Below are 18,830 nucleotides of genomic sequence, written 5' to 3' on the forward strand. Positions count from 1 at the left end.
TTTAAGATCCTTAGCCGTGGGAATCTAGGATTTTCAGTTCAAAGGGTCTAAGAAATAGTTCCTCACTCTGTGGGCCTTGGGATACAGAGAAAGTTATTCTCACCGTCTGAGGTTTCTGTATGGAGCAGTAGATTGTGGCCGAGCTCTCTTCCATCTGAGAAACTGGGGTCTTTCCCTGTAACAGACCAACACCAGATGAGCCCTAGTGACCCCACATGAGAGCTTTTCAGTTTTACCCTCAACCCTTGAGGAGAGGGGATACCCCCCAGCTTCCCATCTCACACAGAGGGTGGGAGCTGCCTTAGTGCAGTGGGGACGGTGCCTCTGGTTCTCCAACACCTCCCTTTTTAGTGGCCCAAGAATGAGAGTTGAGGGAGAAGTCTCTCCTTCCACAAGATCCCAAGGTTGGGTAAACATGGACACAGCCATGAGTCCCTGCCCATATGCCCCAGTCCTGTTTCCAGGCCCCAGCCCCCAGTTTGGAGGAACTAGTCAACCAGGATCTCAGATGCTGCTAGTTGTGGGAGGAGGAGGAAGGTGTATTGATCAGAAGGGCTCACCTGTAAGTTGAAGAACACTTGTGCATACATGGTGTTCTCTCCAACCACACACTCAACTTCTGTGACATATGGAGTGACGGGATCATAGTCTGCTTGGCTCTTAGGGGCTGGGTCATGTCCAGCGCTCTCCTGAGTGACCTGGTCATACACCTCCTCTCTTCCACTGATGGGCTTGTGCACCTCGGGCCTGTCCGCATCCTCCTCGGTTGTGATGTTGCTGTCAGAGCTGCTGTCTGAGTTGGGCCTGGGCTGTTGCCTGGCAGGCCTGAGGGGAGTGTCCAGCTTCTCATACTCTTGAGAGAGCACAGAGTATGGCATGTGGCCAGCTGTGGGTTCTGGAACACATTGTGCAGGGCTGATAAAGCATGCCAACCCCACCTCTCTCTTGCTTTGCTGCAAGGCCCCAGCCTGCTCTGACGCTTGCATTGGATGAGGCCTAGAGAACTGAGGGAGATTGTTTTTTTCCTGTCTTCCCTCAGGGAGTCCATTCCACTCTCCCTTCCTCCTTCCTTTCAAGCATTCGTTTATTCATTCATTTGATAAATATTAAATATGACATGTGATAGACTTTAGCAACTCTCTGGCCTTGTGGGATGCACCATGCCAAGCATCATGACAGGTACTCTGGGGAAACACAAAGGTAAACTGGACCTGGTCCTGGAGGAGCACTCTGTCTAACTGGGGAGTCACATGCATGTGTAAACCAGTAATGTAAGGCCAGATTTGCCAAGTATTCCATGGAACATATGAGGAAAGTGCAGAGTTGAGAGGAGATGACTCTGGTTAGAGAAGCAGAGAGGAACTCATGAAGGTGGCAGAATTGAGGTGGGTCTTGAATAGGGATTCAATATTTCCATGAGTGGAAGGGTATTCTAGGCGGAGGAGGGAGCAGCATGATTAGAGGCAGGTGTAAAGCCTGGAGCAGTCTCCTTTTCCAAAAGGGTGATATTAAAAATACTTAACAATTGCAATGGTCAGGGCTTAGGCAATCAGCATAGGCACCTGCGAACACTGGCATGGTGGACGTGCTGTGAGGGCTGGTGTAGCCCACTGGGCGGATATGCTGTGAATGCTGTCACGGCACACTGGGTGGATGTCAACCCTGCCTGTGGGGCACGTGCGGTAGCCCATTTTGATGTAGGAGTTAAGAAGAAATTACTTAGGCAGATAGTAAGGGTATGGGAGTCCTTGGTAAGGCTTTTCTTTTTATTGAGAAGCAGCCCCAAATCATTTTCCAACAAAGAGCAGCCTGCAAGCTGGGAGCTTGCATGGGTGAATGCCAGCAGGGACTAAGGACTAGACATTTTCAAAATGGCGGCTCCATCTTCCCTTCTCTGCCAGCCACTGGTGTTGTAAGGAGCATATAAGATGGTGGCGATCAACTGGAAAATCTATTTGCATAAGAAGATTAGGGTGGGGCAAGCAGCCTTCCCCAGGCACTATGTAAACGTCATACCTTATCAAACCAATCTGTGAGCCCTACGTAAATCAGACGCCATCTCCTCAAACTGGACTATAGAACTCGGCACATTCACCAGCAGCAGGTCCCCACCCTGAGACCCCTTCCTCCATAGAGGAAGCTGTTTCTCTTTTTCTTCTCTTCTACTTATTAAACCTCGGCTCCTAAACTCCGTGTGTGTGTCTGTGTCCTAAACTTGCCAGGCACGTGAGGACAAACCCTGGGTTTATATCTCAGACAATATAGCCCCTTCAATTTGACCTGATGCTCATATTTTTTAGTAAGTGCCTACTATGTGCGAGGCACTGTTCTAAATGCTTTTCATGAATAAGTTTATTTAGTCTGTATAAAACCCCATAAAGCATAAACAATAACTATCCGTGTTTATTTTTTGTAGATGAGGAAACTCGGGCACATAAAGATGAAATATTTGCCTGAGTAAGTGGTAGGGCCAGGATTTGAACACAAGTAGTCTTGTCCCTGATGCTCTTAACTGCTGCTCAATCCTGCCCCCTCCCTGCTGACCCCTCTTTCTCTTTCGCTCAATACCAAGTGAAAATAGGTAGACACCTTCATTCTGGAAGGTAAGAAAACTGAGGCTTAGGGATTCATAAGGAGGAGAGCTAGGGTTTGAGCACAGGATTGTCCTACCTCAGAACCCATACACCTGACCACTTGGTTATATTGCCTTTTGAACAGACAAAGGCCATTAGGAGCTATTGAGGGTTTTAGAGAAGTCAGTTGAGCTTGGCAAAGTGATAAGAGGGAATAGTCTGTAAGGAAACTATTAGCATATTTTAGGAAAGAAATAACAAAGAATGAGAATGTCTGTTAATAAGTACTGGTAAAGTAAATCAGTTAAACAAATGTGTAGAATAGAATAAATGGGAGTCAGTTTTAATCTACAAATGTTAATATTGCTGGGATGTACTGTTAAGATCAAAAAGCAAGGTTTAGAAAAGTGTTATAGATTGCTCCCATATGTGAAGTTAAAGGAACACCCTCCCCACACAAATATGTATGAAACCTGCAAATGAATTAAAAGTTTCTGAAAGGATTCAGGTCTGTAGAAATCTCAGCAGTGGTTGTCTGTTGGGGGAGATACTTAGAACCTGGAGATTGGAATTTGGAAAGAGAGCTACTTTTAACTGTATGCCGTGTGAATATATGTCTTTTTTTTTTTTTTTTTTCACTCTTTTTGCCCAGGTTGGAGTACAATGGTGCAGTCTCAGCTCATTGCAATCTCCGCCTTCCAGGTTCAAGTGATTCTCCTGCCTCAGCCTCCAGAGTAGCTGGGATTATAGGTGCGTGCCACCATGCCTGGCTAATTTTTATATTTTTTGTAGAGATGGGGTTTCACCATGTTGGCCAGACTGGTCTCGAACTCCTGACCTCAGGTGTTCTACCTGCCTCTGCCTCCCAAAGTACTGGGATTACAGGCGTGAGCCACTGTGCCCAGCCTGATTTTGAATTTAAAAAAAAAAAAAAAAAACTATTCAATTAAACAACAAATTGGTGACAACATGAACTAAGGCAGTGGCAGTGGATCTAGGGAAGAGGAGACCTTGGAGAGTTAAAGAAGCAGGCCTTGGAGGTTCAAGAAGGGTTCTGGGGGAGAGAGAAGAGGTAGGGAGTAGTAGTGGCCCCAACATTTCTTTACCCTCTGCCAAAGGAAGGAGGGTTCAGACTGGGGGACACCAGGGCTCTGTCCTCCCAGTAGTGAGGAGGGAGCTGATGTGGAGCTTCATAGTCCAACCTAATTCCCTTCCTTGCCCCCTGTCTCTTGGTTATGCTTTTCCATCAGAAAAGCCCATATTGTCATATGCTCCCTGCCCAGTCCTGCCTCTGATTCCATCTCCATGGGGAATCCCCGCCATAAGAGGTGATACACGGTTTTTATTTTTTATTTTTTAAAGCAGGATTTGGTTAGAGTGAGTACAGGTTGGGGATTCCTTAGCACTCCAGAGCTCCAGAGTTTAAGGTGAAAATTTAGGACACTGTGGCATGGGAGCTGGGGAGTAAGGGCAGGCATCTCAGCTCCCCACACCAAAACCCGTCAGAGCAGTTCCATTTCCTGCAATACTCAGGTAATAGGTGTTGTACAGTCTCCTGGGGTTTAATTTTAATTAAATTTTAAATTTTTTTCTACCACAGATTTACTGTTCCATCTGGCCTTTGTTTCTCTGTTCTCAGAATGGAGACAATAACTTCATCCTCGTTGTAGGCCACATTCAAATGTTGATAGTTAATACCCAAGGAATCCTAGAGACCCTGGATGACAGACCACCTCTCCTAGCTCTGGTGACCATCTCTAAGGAGTCTGTCTTGGCTTTTGTTTCTATGCTACCTTCCTTTTCAAACTTTAATGAGCATATGAATCACTTATGGATCTTATTAAAATACAGATTTGGAATCAGTATTCTGGGGTGATGCCCAAGACTCTTCTTTCCTTCCCTTCCTTCCCTTCCTTCCCTTCCCCCCTCCCTCCCTCCCTCCCTTCCTCCCTTCCTCCTTTCCTTTCCTTCTTCCTTCCTTCCTTCCTCATTTCCCTTCTCCTTCCTTCCTCTCTTCCTCCCTTCCTCCCTCCCTTCCTTCCTTCCTCTCTTTCTCTCTTTCTCTTTCTCTCCTTCTCTTTCTCTCTTTCTTTCTTTCTTTCTTTCTTTCTTTCTTTCTTTCTTTCTTTCTTTCTTTCTTTCTTTCTTTCTTTCTTTCTTTCTTTCTTTCTTTCTTTCTTTCTTTCTGTCTCTCTCTCTCTCTCTCTCTTTTCTTTCTTCTCTCTTTCTTTTTTTTTGACAGAGTCTTGCCCTGTTGCCCAGGCTGTAATGCAGTGGTGTGATCTCGGCTGACTGCAACCTCCACCTCCCAGGTTAAATAAATTCTCATGCCACAGCCTCCCGAGTAGCTGGGATTACAGGCATGCACCACCATGCCCAGCTAATTTTTTCTATTTTTAGTAGAGACAGGGTTTCACTTTGTTGGCCAGACTGGTCTTGAATTCCTGGCCTCAAGTGATCCACCTGCCTCAGCCTTCCAAAGTGCTGGGATTACAGGTGTGAGCCACGGCACCTGGTCAGATTTTGCATTTCTAACAAGCTTCCTGGGTGATGCCCACATTGCTGGCCAGCAGACCACACTTTGTGCAGCAAGACTTTAGAGTTTCCATTTGGACCAGAGACCCCATAGCCTGTGTCATGGGTGATGTTACCTGGTGTGTCTGCTGGGGCCTCAGCTTGACTGGAACAGAAGGCTGGGACTGAACCTGAGAAACCAAGTTAGAGAAGGTTTATCAAGAGGGCTGTGAGGCGAAAGGTGTCTTTCATTCTGTAAGAGTCAAATGAGAAGGGGAGAGAATTCTGGGACATAGACAGGGAAAAGGCTTCAGGAAGGAGGATGAACCCTGATGAGAGGCCAGGCCTGTAGGAAGGGGTGGCCAGAGTCTAGGGCTACTTTCTGCAGAGGTGGAGGCTCTGGAGCTTCCTGCCATCCCTCCAGAAGGGAGAGCTCCTCTGCCATAGCCACTGATCAGAGTAGTTTGCCTGCAATTCAGTAATTCTTCCAGGGATCCTAAGTGTTCTACCCATTCTGCTCTTTTTGGCAACTACTTCATTTCCACTCCAATAGTGGGATTCTAGAGGAGCTGCCAATCATAATAGTGTATCCTCTTGGCTATAGAAATTGGTCCCAGCAGCAGCCACATGACCTTAACTTGGGCTAATCAGAGCTATTTCTGACATTCTTTAAATTGGGGTTAGAGGTTAGCACATTTTCTTCCCTGTCTGGTGTTGGAGCTGTTAGTATGTGTGGGTCTGGAGCTGCCAGCTGTTGTGTTGTGGTGTACTCCTACCCTCGCTCCCACCCCTCCCCTCAGCTGGCTGGAGAGTTAAGCTGACTCAAAATACACAGTAGAGATGAAAGGTGGAGAGCTCTGGTGACTTTTGAGTCTCTGGTGACATTCCTCCATTTCTCCAGCTCTATCCCTGCCTTCCCCACAGATTGATGATTTAAGCGAAAAAATAATGAATCACTCTCCCTGCCCCCACATGCCTTTTTTTTTTTTTTTTGTCTAAGCTAGTTTGAGTTGGGCTTCAATTATTTGTAAGTAAAGAGTCTCAAGTGATACCCCTCCCCCATTGCTTTGAGAAGAAATAAGATGCTGGCAGGGAGGGGTAGCACGGGATTGTGTGAGGGCACAGAAGCCTCCTAAGGAAATGGCCTAGCACTGGTGGACAACATTGATCTCGGAAACTCACACCGTCCTTTTTGCTTCCAAATGCAGCAGCTGAAGATCCCAATGCACAGAAGGCAAACCACCGGCAGCAACCCAATCCAAAGGTTCGTGTTTCTCTCAGGGCCTTTGAGGAGGAAATGAGTGATGTTAATACAAATAATGACAAGACACACTGGAGCAAACAATGGACAGAACATGACGGCCATCCTACCTGCCCCTTAAAATCCATGACATTGCAGAAAGTCTTTCTTTTTATTCATTCTACAACCAATTTTTAAGCAAGCATTATTCTAGGCAAGAGGTTATAACAGTACCTGAGGCAGACAGTCCCTGGGTAGAGAGGTTTATGGCTTGCCCAGTGTCACAGAGTTTCAAGTGTCTGACCTGAGGTTCGAGTGCAGATCCTACAGCGCCCTTAATCGCCATGTTACACTGCCCCTCTGTAAATGATATGAGGGGACTTCCAGATTCCTGTTAAGCTGGACTCTAGATCTGTCTGCCAGACACAATCTGAACCAACATTGTCAGATCCTGGGTAGACCGTACCTTTTTTCTGCTTCCTTCTATGGAAGAGCAGAAGATACAGCTTAGGGTTTGAATCCAGCTTTTATGGTGTGACCTTGGGCAAGTCCCTTATCTTTTCTGAGCCTCAGTTTCTTTATCCATATAATGGGGAAAAATGAGAGTATCTACTCTGTAGGATTGTTGCGAAGATTGCGCAAAAATGCATGAAGGCCTAGAATAGCGCTTGGCATTTAGTAAGGGCCACTGGGGCTTCTTTTCTAGCTCCCACTCACACAGCCTTTGTTCCTGTGTGGTCCACATCCCTTTCCATATCAGCTTCATATCAGATTTTCTCTACAAGCCTCTAACTCTGTGCTGTTCACTATGGTAGCCACGAGCTATGCATAAGCCCTTGAAATGTGGCTAGGATTACTGAGACACCAAACTGCTTCTTTTGTTTGGTTTTAGTTTTAATTTAAAAATGGCTACTCAATTCCTTCTTGAAAAACTGATTAAGTGTGCTTGGAATAACTTGGGTACATAAATCTATTTTTTCAACTGTAATTTTACAAAGTCTGAATATAGATTAAACCCTTTCAGTGAAAATTTAGTATTGGAATAGAGATGTGCTGTAAGTGTAAAATACATACTGGCTCTCAAAGACTTAGTACAAAATAAAATGTAGTGTCTAATGATTTTTTTTCTATTGAATACACATTGAAATCATGATATTTTGGATATATTCAGTTAAATGAAACATATTATTAAAATAACTTTATCTATTTCTTCTTGCTTTTTCTAACGTGGCTATTAGGACATTAAAATCACATGCTTGACTCTCACATATCTGTGGAAGCATGCCACTCTAAAGAGCTCTCACCCACAGCCTCCCACTGCACTTCATAAAGAATCAGTCAGGATGCAGACTCTTGGATCTGAGGCCCCAAGGCCCCATGGTCTGAGTAAATAGAGATGGAGAGAAACCTGAACAGATGTTCTCAGAAAGAAACTGGTGGGAACTGTTGCTGACAGGGTTGCTGGCTGTGCATATGAGGTTGGGGTGATTTTCACCACTTCTCCATGAGACGTTGAGGTGTGATTCCCCTTGGGACACAACAGCTCCCTTCTGCAGCGGGGTCCATGTGTATATGACGGCGTTTCCCCCATCCTTCACGGAGCAGGTCAGACTGACCCTGCAGATGCCATCCTTGCTGTGCCGGAGGCGCCACGTGATTTTGGGCTTCACCAACCTCCCTGTGAGGAGAGAGGCAGACTCCATGTGGAATCAGGCCTGTCCCCTTGGGCAGTCATCTGTCTTCATTCATTAAAAATATATTCATGAAGCCAAGTGTTGATACTGCCGGCAGAGTGCCTCCAGGAGCCACAGGAATTTTGGAGTACACCTGGCATTTTCCTCCCGACTTGTGACATCTCAGACACACCTCTTTACCTCTTGATGCTCAGGTGAGAAAAAAGGGAAATGAGGAAAAGTGAAGAAAGAAAGATACAACCTCATTCTATACAGTTAGTTACAGCTGTGAAAGCAAGCAAACCAATCAACATAGATGAGCGCAACACTTCCGTGTGCTGTAAAGACCCTTCAAGGCTTGCCTTTGAGGCTGATTTGCTTACTGATGTGAGACAAGGGATGCAGGGAGGCAAGCGCTGTACCTGACAGAGTAAACGCTCAATAAATGTTAGCAACTTTAAAAGAAACAATAAGACTGACTCTATTTGTTTCCTATTTATTCTTATTTTTACTTAACCTTGTAGGTTTCTTTATATTTGAGGCACTGTGGGCAATAGGCATGGACCTGGCCGACTTGCTGCATATGTTAACAAAACCATGATGGTGACTCTTCACAGATACCTAGACACTGACAAACTCAGGCAGGGAGTATGCTGACCGTGTCTGAATGGCACAGGTGAAGGAACAGGTCAACATAAACCATGCAAATCGCCAAGCCAAGCTCCTGTGAGGCCCAAGGCTGAGGAGGCAGAATGCAAATTCTGTTCCACACATCCAGGGGAGCTGAGTGGCCCACCTTCTTGGAGGCCACAGTGTCTCTGGACATCAAGGGCTTCTCCTCAGTCTTCTCTGATTTCACCCCAGCCAACTCTGGCCTTATTAGAAATGATAATAGTTTATAAAAATGCAGGTTGGGGCCAGGCGCCATGACTCATGCCTGTAATCCCAGCACTTTGGGAGACTGAGGCAGGTGGATCACCTGAGGTCAGGAGTTTGAGACTTGCCTGGCCAACATGGCAAAACCCCATCTGTACTAAAAGTACAAAAAGTAGCTCGGTGTGGTGGTGTGTGCCTGTAGTCGCAGCTACTTAGGAGGCTGAGGCAGGAGAATCCCTTGAACCTGGAAGTCAGAGGTTGCAGTGAGCTGAGATCGTGCCACTGTACTCCAGCCTGGGTGACTGACTTTATTTTTGAGATGGAGCATGATTCCATCTCAAAAATAAAAAAATGCGGGTTGGTGAGTTCCCAGTCCCCCCACTCTTTTTTTTTCTTTTTAGACAGAGTCTCGGTGTTTCTCCCAGGCTGGAGTGAAGTGGCATGATCTCAGCTTACTGCAACCTCCGCCCCTTGGAGTTCGAGCGATTTTCTTGCCTCAGCCTTCAGAGTAGCTGGGATTACAGGCGCCCACCACCGTACCCGGCTAATTTTTGTATTTTTACTAGAGACGGGGTTTCACCATGTTGGCCAGGCTAGTCTCAAATTCCTGACCTCAGGTGGTCCGCTTGCTTCCGCCTCCCAAAGTACTGGGATTACAGGTGTGAGCCACCGTACCTGGCCTCCTAGTCCCTTCTGAGACTCAATGCAGAGGACTGGGGCAAGCACTTAAAGTTGGGTGGTAGAGGCCTAACTAGCAGCCTAGAACCAGGGGCACTTTGGCAGGTAGACTTGTCCAGCAAGTAGTCATGAGTTTTCCTCCTGTGAATCAACTGGTGTGAACTGAATAGCTGTCCTAGTGGTCTGAGGCATTTCAGTCTGAGGGAAGACCCTTGGAGAAGGGGGAGGTGGAGAAGGCAGCAGAGGAAAAAGCTTTCAGAGAAGGAATCTAATGAAGGGTGCCCTGCCCAGAGACTCACGGTAGATGAGCAGGGTGACGTGTGTCATGCTGGTGACTCTGGAGGCCTCTGAGCACACGTAAGCATGGTAGGGGCCGGCGTCCTCTATCTTCAGCTGACCGATCTTCAGGGAGCAGTCCTGACTGGAGACCCACACCCTGTTCTTGTAAGGATCCCTGGATTTAATGAGTGGATCCGCCGTTGCTGCTTCTTCCCTCTCTTTGCTGATGATGGATGTGTTAAACAACCAGACAACCTTCTCTGTGTGCCGGCAGGCTGGGAGTGCCAGTGGCAAGGTGACTGGCTCTCCCAGGACCCCTACCACAGTCTCCCCTGTTTTTCCTCCTCTGGAGGCTCCTGGATCTGGGGTCAGAGATGAGACATTGGAGCTTCAGTCACTGTCCCTACTCCCTTGGCCTCCAGGCATTCTAAAGGGGACTGAGGGGACTGAAGTCCCTCCTGCCCTCCTCTTCCTCCTCTGAGGGGCATGCCTGCTACTTCCCCATGACCACCTGTTCCACCAGGCTCTGCCCACTGAATACTTGGACTCTCATTCCCCTTCTCTGCCCTTCTGAGGATACCCGGAAACACCTCCACCCAAGCAAAGACCCATCAGTATCCATGTTGTCTTCTCCTCCCTTGCTCTAACCTTAGAGTATCAGAGTGTTCTGGGCTTTCCAAGTCCTGCCAGCCTCTCTCAGGCCCCTGAGAGTAGAGAATAAGGGATTTTGGGGCCTATCCTCTTGCTTACCCACCTGCTATGTGTCCGACCAGAACCCTAGGGTTTAGACTCCACAGTTGCTCACATTGTTTCTGGAATTCCCTCAAGGGCCAAGTTGGAGCCAGGTACCTGTACAGAACTGCCCAACATGGACAGGGTGGGAGCTGGTCTGGCTGACGAGGTTCTGGGCTATGCAGGTGTATGGCAGATCTGGCTCACAGGGCATTCGGGAGATGGTAAGAATGGAGCCTCCGTTGGACTCAGAAGCATGGGGGTCCCTCGGGGTCCAGCTGTACAGAACACTTTTCTCTGCTCCCTTCACGGAGCACATTAGAGTGATGTTACAGGAGAAGTTCTCAGACACCTTCACAGACTTCATGGTGACTTCAGGCTCCTGCAGCTGTTCTGCAGAGACAACAGCATGGGAAGATGCTCAGATCCCTTTGCCAGCAGAAAAGCACTGAAAGAAGAAAGGAGTGATAATAGTGGAGTTGGGGGCAGCAGAGACAGACCAGCATTACCTGTCGCAGAAACATCTTCTCTGCAGGCTGGGTTGACGGCCTCTCCTCTGTGCTCCCATAACATCCTCTACAGGGGTTATCACCATGACTCAGCATGACTGATTACTCAGTCTGATTACTTCTCTTTCTCCCCGACCAGTATGAGAACTCTTTGACGACAGGGCTGATTTCTGTGTCTGAACATCTAACACACAGCCTGCCTTATGAAAAATACTCAGGAATGTTCGATGAATAAATAGGCGAATGGCCCAACCCCCAACACTATGGAGTGGGGAACTGTGCCTCTAGAATTTGAGTTGCCCGTGTCTTTTGGTCTGAATTTAGAATTGTGCTTCTAGCTCTTCTTCCTTGTCTTCTCCTTTCCTTTTGCCCCATCTCCACTGTTCACCATGTATGTGTACATGTGTGAATGTTTCATTAAGTTATATTTCTTTCTTTGTTGTTTTTTTTTTTTTTTTGAGACAGAGTCTCACTCTGTTACCCAGGCTGGAGTGCAGTGGTGCGATCACTGCTCACTGCAACTTCTGCCTTCCAGGTTCAAGCAATTCTCCTGCCTCAGCCTCCTGAGTAGCTGGGATTACAGGCACACACCACCACACCCGGCTAATTTTTGTATTTTTAGTAGAGATGGAGTTTCACCATGTTGGCCAGGCTAGTCTCAAAGTCCTGGCCTCAGGTGATCTGTCTGTCTTGGCCTCCCAAAGTGCTGGGATTACAGGCATGAGCTACTGCACCTGGCCCAATATTTCTTCTTCGAATAGGTAATACATATAAAAAAATTGAGAAAATACAAAAAGTACATAATGAAAAAGTAAGCTTTCTAGCCTCCAGCCATTTATTTACTCTCCCCAAGAATTACTATTCCTGGAGACAATTACTGTTATGGGTTTCTTGTTGATCTTTCCAGAGATATTCTAGATATAGACAGATATATGCATACTTTACACACTGTTTTGGACCTTAAAAATTAACAGTATCTTGGAAATTATTGTATGTCATATGTCAACACATGTTGATTCATTCTAATTTTATTAACTGCATAGAATTCCATTTCCTTAATAGATACAGAATACCCTATAAATCAATGAAAACGATCAAGCTACCTGAGAGAAAGATGGTGTTATGAGCTAAACTGTATCTCTGCAAAGTTTAGATATTAAAGTCTTAACCTCCAGCACCTCAGAATGTGACTGCATTTGAAGATGGAGTTATATTTGGAGATAGAAGTAATTAAGTTAAAATGAGGCCATTAGGGTGGGCCCTAGTCAGATATGAGTGGTATCCTTTTAAGAGGGGGAGATTGGCCGGGCGCGGTGGCTCAAGCCTGTAATCCCAGCACTTTGGGAGGCCGAGGCGGGCGGATCACGAGGTCAGGAGATCGAGACCATCCTGGCTAACACGGTGAAACCCCGTCTCTACTAAAAAATACAAAAAATTAGCCGGACGAGGTGGCGGGCGCCTGTAGTCCCGGCTACTCGGGAGGCTGAGGCAGGAGAATGGCGTGAACCCGGGAGGCGGAGCTTGCAGTGAGCTGAGATCCGGCCACTGCACTCCAGCCTGGGCGACAGAGCGAGACTCCGTCTCAGAAAAAAAAAAAAAAGAGGGGGAGATTACAGCGTAGACAATACAGACAGAGGGACACCCATGTGAGGACATAGAGAGAAGGTGGCCATCTGGGAGCCAAGGAGAGAGGCCTTAGAAGAAACCAAGCCTGCTGATACTTTCATTGGCCTCCAGAATTGTGTTCTGGGGAAATGTGGAACACATTTCTGTTGTTTAAACTAGTCAGTCTGTGGTATTTTATTATGGAAGCCCTAGCAAACTAATACAGATTTTGATACCAGAAGTGGGATGAATCTCTAACAATATAAAAATGTGAAATGGCTTTGGAACGGGCTGATGGGTAGAGATTGGAAGAATTTTGAGGTATGTGCTGGAAAAATCCTAGATTGTCTTCAAGAGACTCTGGGTAGAAATATGAATGTTAACGAGAATTTGTGAGCACTCAGAAGGAAAATAGGAACACTGCAGGGAAAGCTGCTATTACCTTAGAGATATACATATGTCATCATGAGCAGAATGTTGGTAAAAATATAAATATTAAACGTATTGCTGGTGAGGTCTCAGACAGAACTTAGAAATATGTTACTGGAAACTGGAGGAAAGGGTATACTTGTTATAAAGTAGCAAAGAACTTGGCCACGTTGTATTCTAGTGTTTTGCGGAAAGCAGAATGTTTAAGTGACAAATTTGGGTACTTAGCTGTGGAGATTTCTAATCAAAGAGTTGAAGGCACTGCCTGGTTTCTCCTTGCTGCTTATATAAAATGTGAGAGGAGAGAGGTTAAATAAGGAATTGTCAAGCAAGATGGAGCCAGAATTTAAAGCTTTGAAAAAATTTCAGCCTATTCATATTGTGAAAAATGAGAAAGTGTGTCTGGAGAGAACACAAAGATTGTGGCTTGGCAATGTTTGCTAAAGAGGTTATGAGATTGGACCACCTCAGCAAAAATGCTGCAAGTGTGGACTGTAAAGGACAGAGACAGGACAAGTGAAGGAGTGTGTCAGGCTTCTGGGATTTTTTGAAACAAGTCAATATAGCTCATATAGCTGCAAACATGTATTATCCTTCAAGAAAAGGGAACAGTGACCCCACAGGCAGTTCAGAAGTAGGCAGAGATGCCACTGCACCATTGGCCTAGAGGGCATAAGCCTTGGGTAGGGTGAGGTGGTTTCTTCCTTGATTCCAGTGGGCAGAACTGCCACCCAGGGCCAAGGAGGTGGGGCTGCTACTCCAGTGGGCCCAGAGGATAGAGTACTGAGCCAAAGAGGATTATGCTTGAGCCTTAACATCTGATAGAATTTACCCTGTTAGGTTTTGGACTTGTTTGGGACCTGTGACTTTTTTCTTCTTCCCAATGTCTCTCTTTTGGAATGGCAATGTCTATTCCATGCCTGTTCCACCACTGAATTTTGGAGGCAGATAACTTGTCTGGTTTCGCAGGTTCACAACTGAAGAAGAATTTTGCCTCAGGATGAATCCTATCGCAAGTCTCACCCATACCCGATTTAAATAATATTTGGATGGATTTTGGACTTAGAGTTGATGCTGGAAAGGGTTAAAACTTCTGGTGTTGTTGGAATGGGGTGAATGTATTTTGCATGTGAGAAGGACATGAATTTTGAGACGCCAGAGGGTAGAATGTTAGGGTTGAATTCTTTCCCCCCACAACATTCATATGTAGAAGTTTTAATCCCGAGTACCTCAGAATGTGACTGTATTTGGAGACAGGGTATCTAAAGAGGTGATTAAGTTAAAATGGAATTGTTAGGGTGAACCCTAATACAATATGACTGATGTGCTTATAAGAAGAGATTAGGACATGGACAACACAGACAGAGGAATGACTGGAGGCACAGTGAAAAGGTGGCCAACTACAAGCTGAAGAGAGAGGTTCTAGGAAAAACCAAACCTGCCAACACCTTGAACTTGGATTTCTAGTCTCCAGAATTGTGAGAAATAAATTTCTGTTGTTTAAGCCATCTATTCTGGGGTATTCTGTTACAGCATCCCTTTCACACTAATACAGATGAGTAAAGAATATTAATAGAAAGTTACAGAAAACAGAATACAAATGGCTATTTAATACATGAAAAGATGACCAGACACAGTGGCTCACGCCTATAATCCCAGCACTTTGGGAGGCTGAAGAGAGTGAATTACTTGAGGCCAGGAGTTCAAGACCAGACTGGCCAACATGGCAAAACCCTCTCTTTACTAACAATACAAAAATTAGCCAGGAGTATGGTGCATGCCTGTAATCCCAGCTTCCTGGGGGGCTGAGACATGTGAATTGCTTGGACTCAGAAAGTGGAGGCTGCAGTGAACTGAGATCGTACCACTGCACTCCAGCCTGGGCAACAGAGCAAGACTGTCTCAAAACAAACATAAAACATAAAACATGAAGAAATGCTCAGTTTAAAACATGAAGAGATGCTTCAATTTAAAATATAAATTTAAACTATGAAATACTATTTTAACTACTCAATTTATCAATAAAGAAATGTTTGACAATACATTGTTATTGAGAATATAAGGAAATATTGGGTTACTTGGTAACATGGAGGGAAATCCAGCAATATCTAGCAACATTAAAAATGTATATACTAAGCTGAGTGCAGTGGTGCCTGTAATACCAGCTTCTTTGGAGTCTGAGGTGGAAGGACTGCTTGAGGCCAGGAGTTTGAAACCAGCCTGGGCAACATAGTGAGAACCAGTCTCTACAAAATAAAATAATAATAAATAAAAATTTAGGATTTTAAAGCCAGGCATGGTGGCACATGCCTGTAGTCCCAGCTACTTGAGGGAAGGGGATAGCTTGAGTCCAGGAGTTTGAGACTAGCCTGGACAACAAAATGAGACTATGTCTCTATGAAATACTGGTAATAGTAGTGGTAATAATAATAATAATAAAAAATTCAGGATTTAAAAGCTGGGCATAGTGGCAAGTACCTGTGGTCCCAGCTACGTGGGAGACTGAGGCAGGAGGATCACTTGAGCCCAGGAATCAGAGACAAGCCTAGGTCTCATAGTGGGACGATGTCTCAAAAAAAAATGCATATACCATTTGATTCAGTAACTTGACCCCATTCTAGATTTATCCATCAGAATATAACCTAGTCACATAAGTGTGAAAAGATAGGTGCACAAGAATATTCATTGCAGCATTGTTTATAAGAGAAAATATTAGAAACAATATTTCTATAAGTGGAAACAGTATTTCTACAAGCAGGAGACAAGTTACATGAATTATGGCGATTATATAACATGCCAGGAATTTATGGGTGCGTCTTCTAATCTTGACATCTGTGTATACGGAATTAGGTGAAAAATGATCAATATAGTAGTCATATTTATCCTAGAGAGAGAAATTCCTGGAGAAAAAGAATTATGTTTTTAAAAATAAAAGATCAAGAGAAGGGGCTTCAAAATGGCTGACTAGAAGCATTTAATGCCTGCTTCCTCTACTTAGAAGAACCAAAGTAGTATACAAACAGTCATATTTCAAATACATTTTCCAAGGGAGAATGCCGGAATTCAACAGAGATGTGACAGGAAACACTAAAAGCAGGGAAGGAGAAGGAACAGAGACAGCCTCCCTGGCTGGGATCTGCTGGGAGCTGGAGGTGATTTCCCAATACAGATGAGCGAAAGACCTCCAGTGGCCCACATCCCACTGCAGAATCATGCAATCCTGGCCGCATGAGACCCCTCTGACCCTTCTGATCCCTGAAACTACCATAGGGAGCTGCTGGGAGACTGTGGGGCAGAACTGCTCCAGGGAGGGAGCTCCTACAGGGTTCCATACTCTTTCTGAGACCTCTGCAGTTATAGTAAGGGACCATTTTCAAACTTAGCCTTTGGCAGACTGCACGCTGTCCTGGGGCCCAAGAGTGCTGGATCTGAGGTGTTAGGAAAACTAAAACTGTTGCTGCTGAGACTAGAGTATGAACTGGGAGCACTCTGCGGGTAGAACTAAGTAGCAAGAGAGGTGTGGGCTGTGGTTTCTGCTCCTAGGAAGTGGGTGCTGCTGTGATTGAGATTGGGTAAAGTAGTGGGCTGTGAGTTGCTGCTGCAACTTGGTTGCAAGCTCTGCAAAAGCTTCTGCAGCTAGTGCTGGCTTGGGGGAAGCCATCCTAGGACTGAGGCTGAGAGGGATGCATATTCCCCATCTGCCATCCAAGGCTGTGGCCACTGAACCTGGCCTCATCTTTTCCAGAGGCAGGGCCTCACTATGGCTGCTACTGCCCTCACCTGAGCACTCTGCCTGGGGCCTGAGGATGGCCCTGCTCCCATGTACCATAGCTGGTGTCTGCTTTCACCACTGGGGGGCCTGAGCGCAAGCCCACTCAGCTTGGCTTCCCCCTTCCCCCTTGGAAAGAGAACACATAGGCCAGCATCTTGGGGATTGCCCACCCCAATCCACCACTTTGGGCACCATCAACATCAATGCACACTGCTTGGGACCCAGAGATTCATCCCACTACTGTCATTGCCCATGCCACACTGGTTTCCCAGGGGCCTGAGAACCTGCTCACCACCCTCCAGCCCACTGCTGCCATTATTGGTATCTGAACAAGCCACTGGAGACTTAAAAATCTGCCTGCTGATAAGAATAAACACAAGTTACAGCATACACTGCCTTGAGGCATAAAGATAGGTATGCTGCCACCATTGTGGCTTGATGACTGGCCCACTTGACATCTCAATCCCCAGTACAACTTCACCACAGACTCTGTTAATAACCACACCCTGACCCTCTGAGGAAATCACAGATACCACTAATGTTACTTACAGCCAGACAAATCATACAGAGACTATACTACTGCATGCACCCAGAATCAAAGCCAGGGTGCCCTACCCCAACAACACAATGGACACATTTTCAGGAAAAAGACTTCCCCATGAAAGTAAATTAAAAAATAAGAAAAAACTCAGTGAGATACAAGAGAATTCTGAAAAACAATACAAAGAATTCAGAAAAACAATGCTGGAAGTGAATGACAAATTAACCAAAGAGATAGATATTTAAAAAACAGAATCAATAGAATTCTGGAATTGAATAATTCACTGAAGGAAATACAAAATATACTTGAAAGCTTCAACAATAGACTAGATTAGGCAGAAGAAAGAATCTCACAACTTGAAGACAGGTCTTTTGAAATAATCCAGCCAAACAAAAAATAAATAAATAAAAGGAATAAAAAAGAATGAGCCAAACCTTTGTTACATTTGGGACAACATAAAGTATAAAATATTCAAATTATTTCTATCTCTGAGGACAAAGAGACAAAGAACTGATTAGAAAATGTATTTAATGAAATAATAGAAGAAAACTCCGCAAGTCTAGCAAGAGTTTTAGACACCCAGATACAGGAGGCTCAGTGATTCTCAGGAAAATACAATGCAAAAAGGTCTCCATGGCACATTACAGTCAAACTGTCCAAAGTCAAAGAGTAAATCATAAAAACAGTAAGAGAAAAACATCTAGCCTCCTATAAAGGAAAGCCCATCAGACTAATGGTGGATTCCTCAGCAGAAACTTTGCAGGCCAGAAGAGAATGGAGTAACATATTCAAAGTGTCAGCCAAAAATACTATATCTGGGAAAATTATTCATAAAAAAGGAGAAATAGCCCTTCTCAGACAAGTAAATGCTGAGAGAATTTGTTACCACTAGATGGGGTCCTACAAGAAATGCTCAATGGTGTCCTAAACCTGTAAGCAAAAGATGAGATTTACCATGATGGAAACACACAGAAGTATAAAACTCATTTGTAAAACAATCATACAAAGGGTGAAGAGAAACGACCTGAATGATGTCACTACAGATACCCACCAAACCACAATGACAAACAATAAGAGAGAAAAAAACAAAGAATATATGAGAAAACCAGAAAACAACAGTATATAGGAAAAAGCTTCACATATCAACAATAACTTTGAATGTAAATGGATTAAATTATCCATTTTAAAGACATAGAATTGTTGAATGAATTTAAAAACATGATCCATCTATATGTTAATTATATAAAATTCACCTTAATAGTAAAGATATATAGACCGAAAGTAAAGAAATGGAAAAACAATTCCATGCAAATGGAAATCAAAAGCAAGCAGGAGTAGCTAGTTATATTTATATCAGATAAACAGATTTTAAGTCAAAAACAGTGAAAAGAAAAAAGACAAAGAATGCC

The 18,830-nt window shown here is 44.8% G+C and overlaps 1 protein-coding gene across 3 annotated transcripts in view; it reads right to left on the bottom strand.

Moving 5' to 3' along the window:
- LY9 (lymphocyte antigen 9) overlaps positions 1–18,830 on the bottom strand; it is a 32,854-nt gene that overhangs the window by 3,894 nt on the left and 10,130 nt on the right. The window contains exons 3-9 of one of the 3 annotated variants that reach the window (XM_011957611.1): positions 10,683–10,958; positions 9,854–10,195; positions 7,736–8,005; positions 6,270–6,371; positions 5,225–5,278; positions 561–853; positions 104–175 (exon numbers count right to left, since the gene is read on the bottom strand). In XM_011957611.1, the coding sequence (XP_011813001.1) occupies positions 104–175; positions 561–853; positions 5,225–5,278; positions 6,270–6,371; positions 7,736–8,005; positions 9,854–10,195; positions 10,683–10,958 (1,409 nt within the window). Of the gene's footprint in view, positions 1–103; positions 176–560; positions 896–5,224; positions 5,279–6,269; positions 6,372–7,735; positions 8,006–9,853; positions 10,196–10,682; positions 10,959–18,830 lie in introns of all 3 variants that reach the window. The other 2 variants (XM_011957610.1, XM_011957612.1) reach the window with 2 other exon arrangements.

The sequence above is a fragment of the Colobus angolensis genome, unplaced genomic scaffold (assembly GCF_000951035.1).
Source record: "Colobus angolensis palliatus isolate OR3802 unplaced genomic scaffold, Cang.pa_1.0 Scaffold447, whole genome shotgun sequence".
NCBI lineage: Eukaryota > Metazoa > Chordata > Mammalia > Primates > Cercopithecidae > Colobus > Colobus angolensis.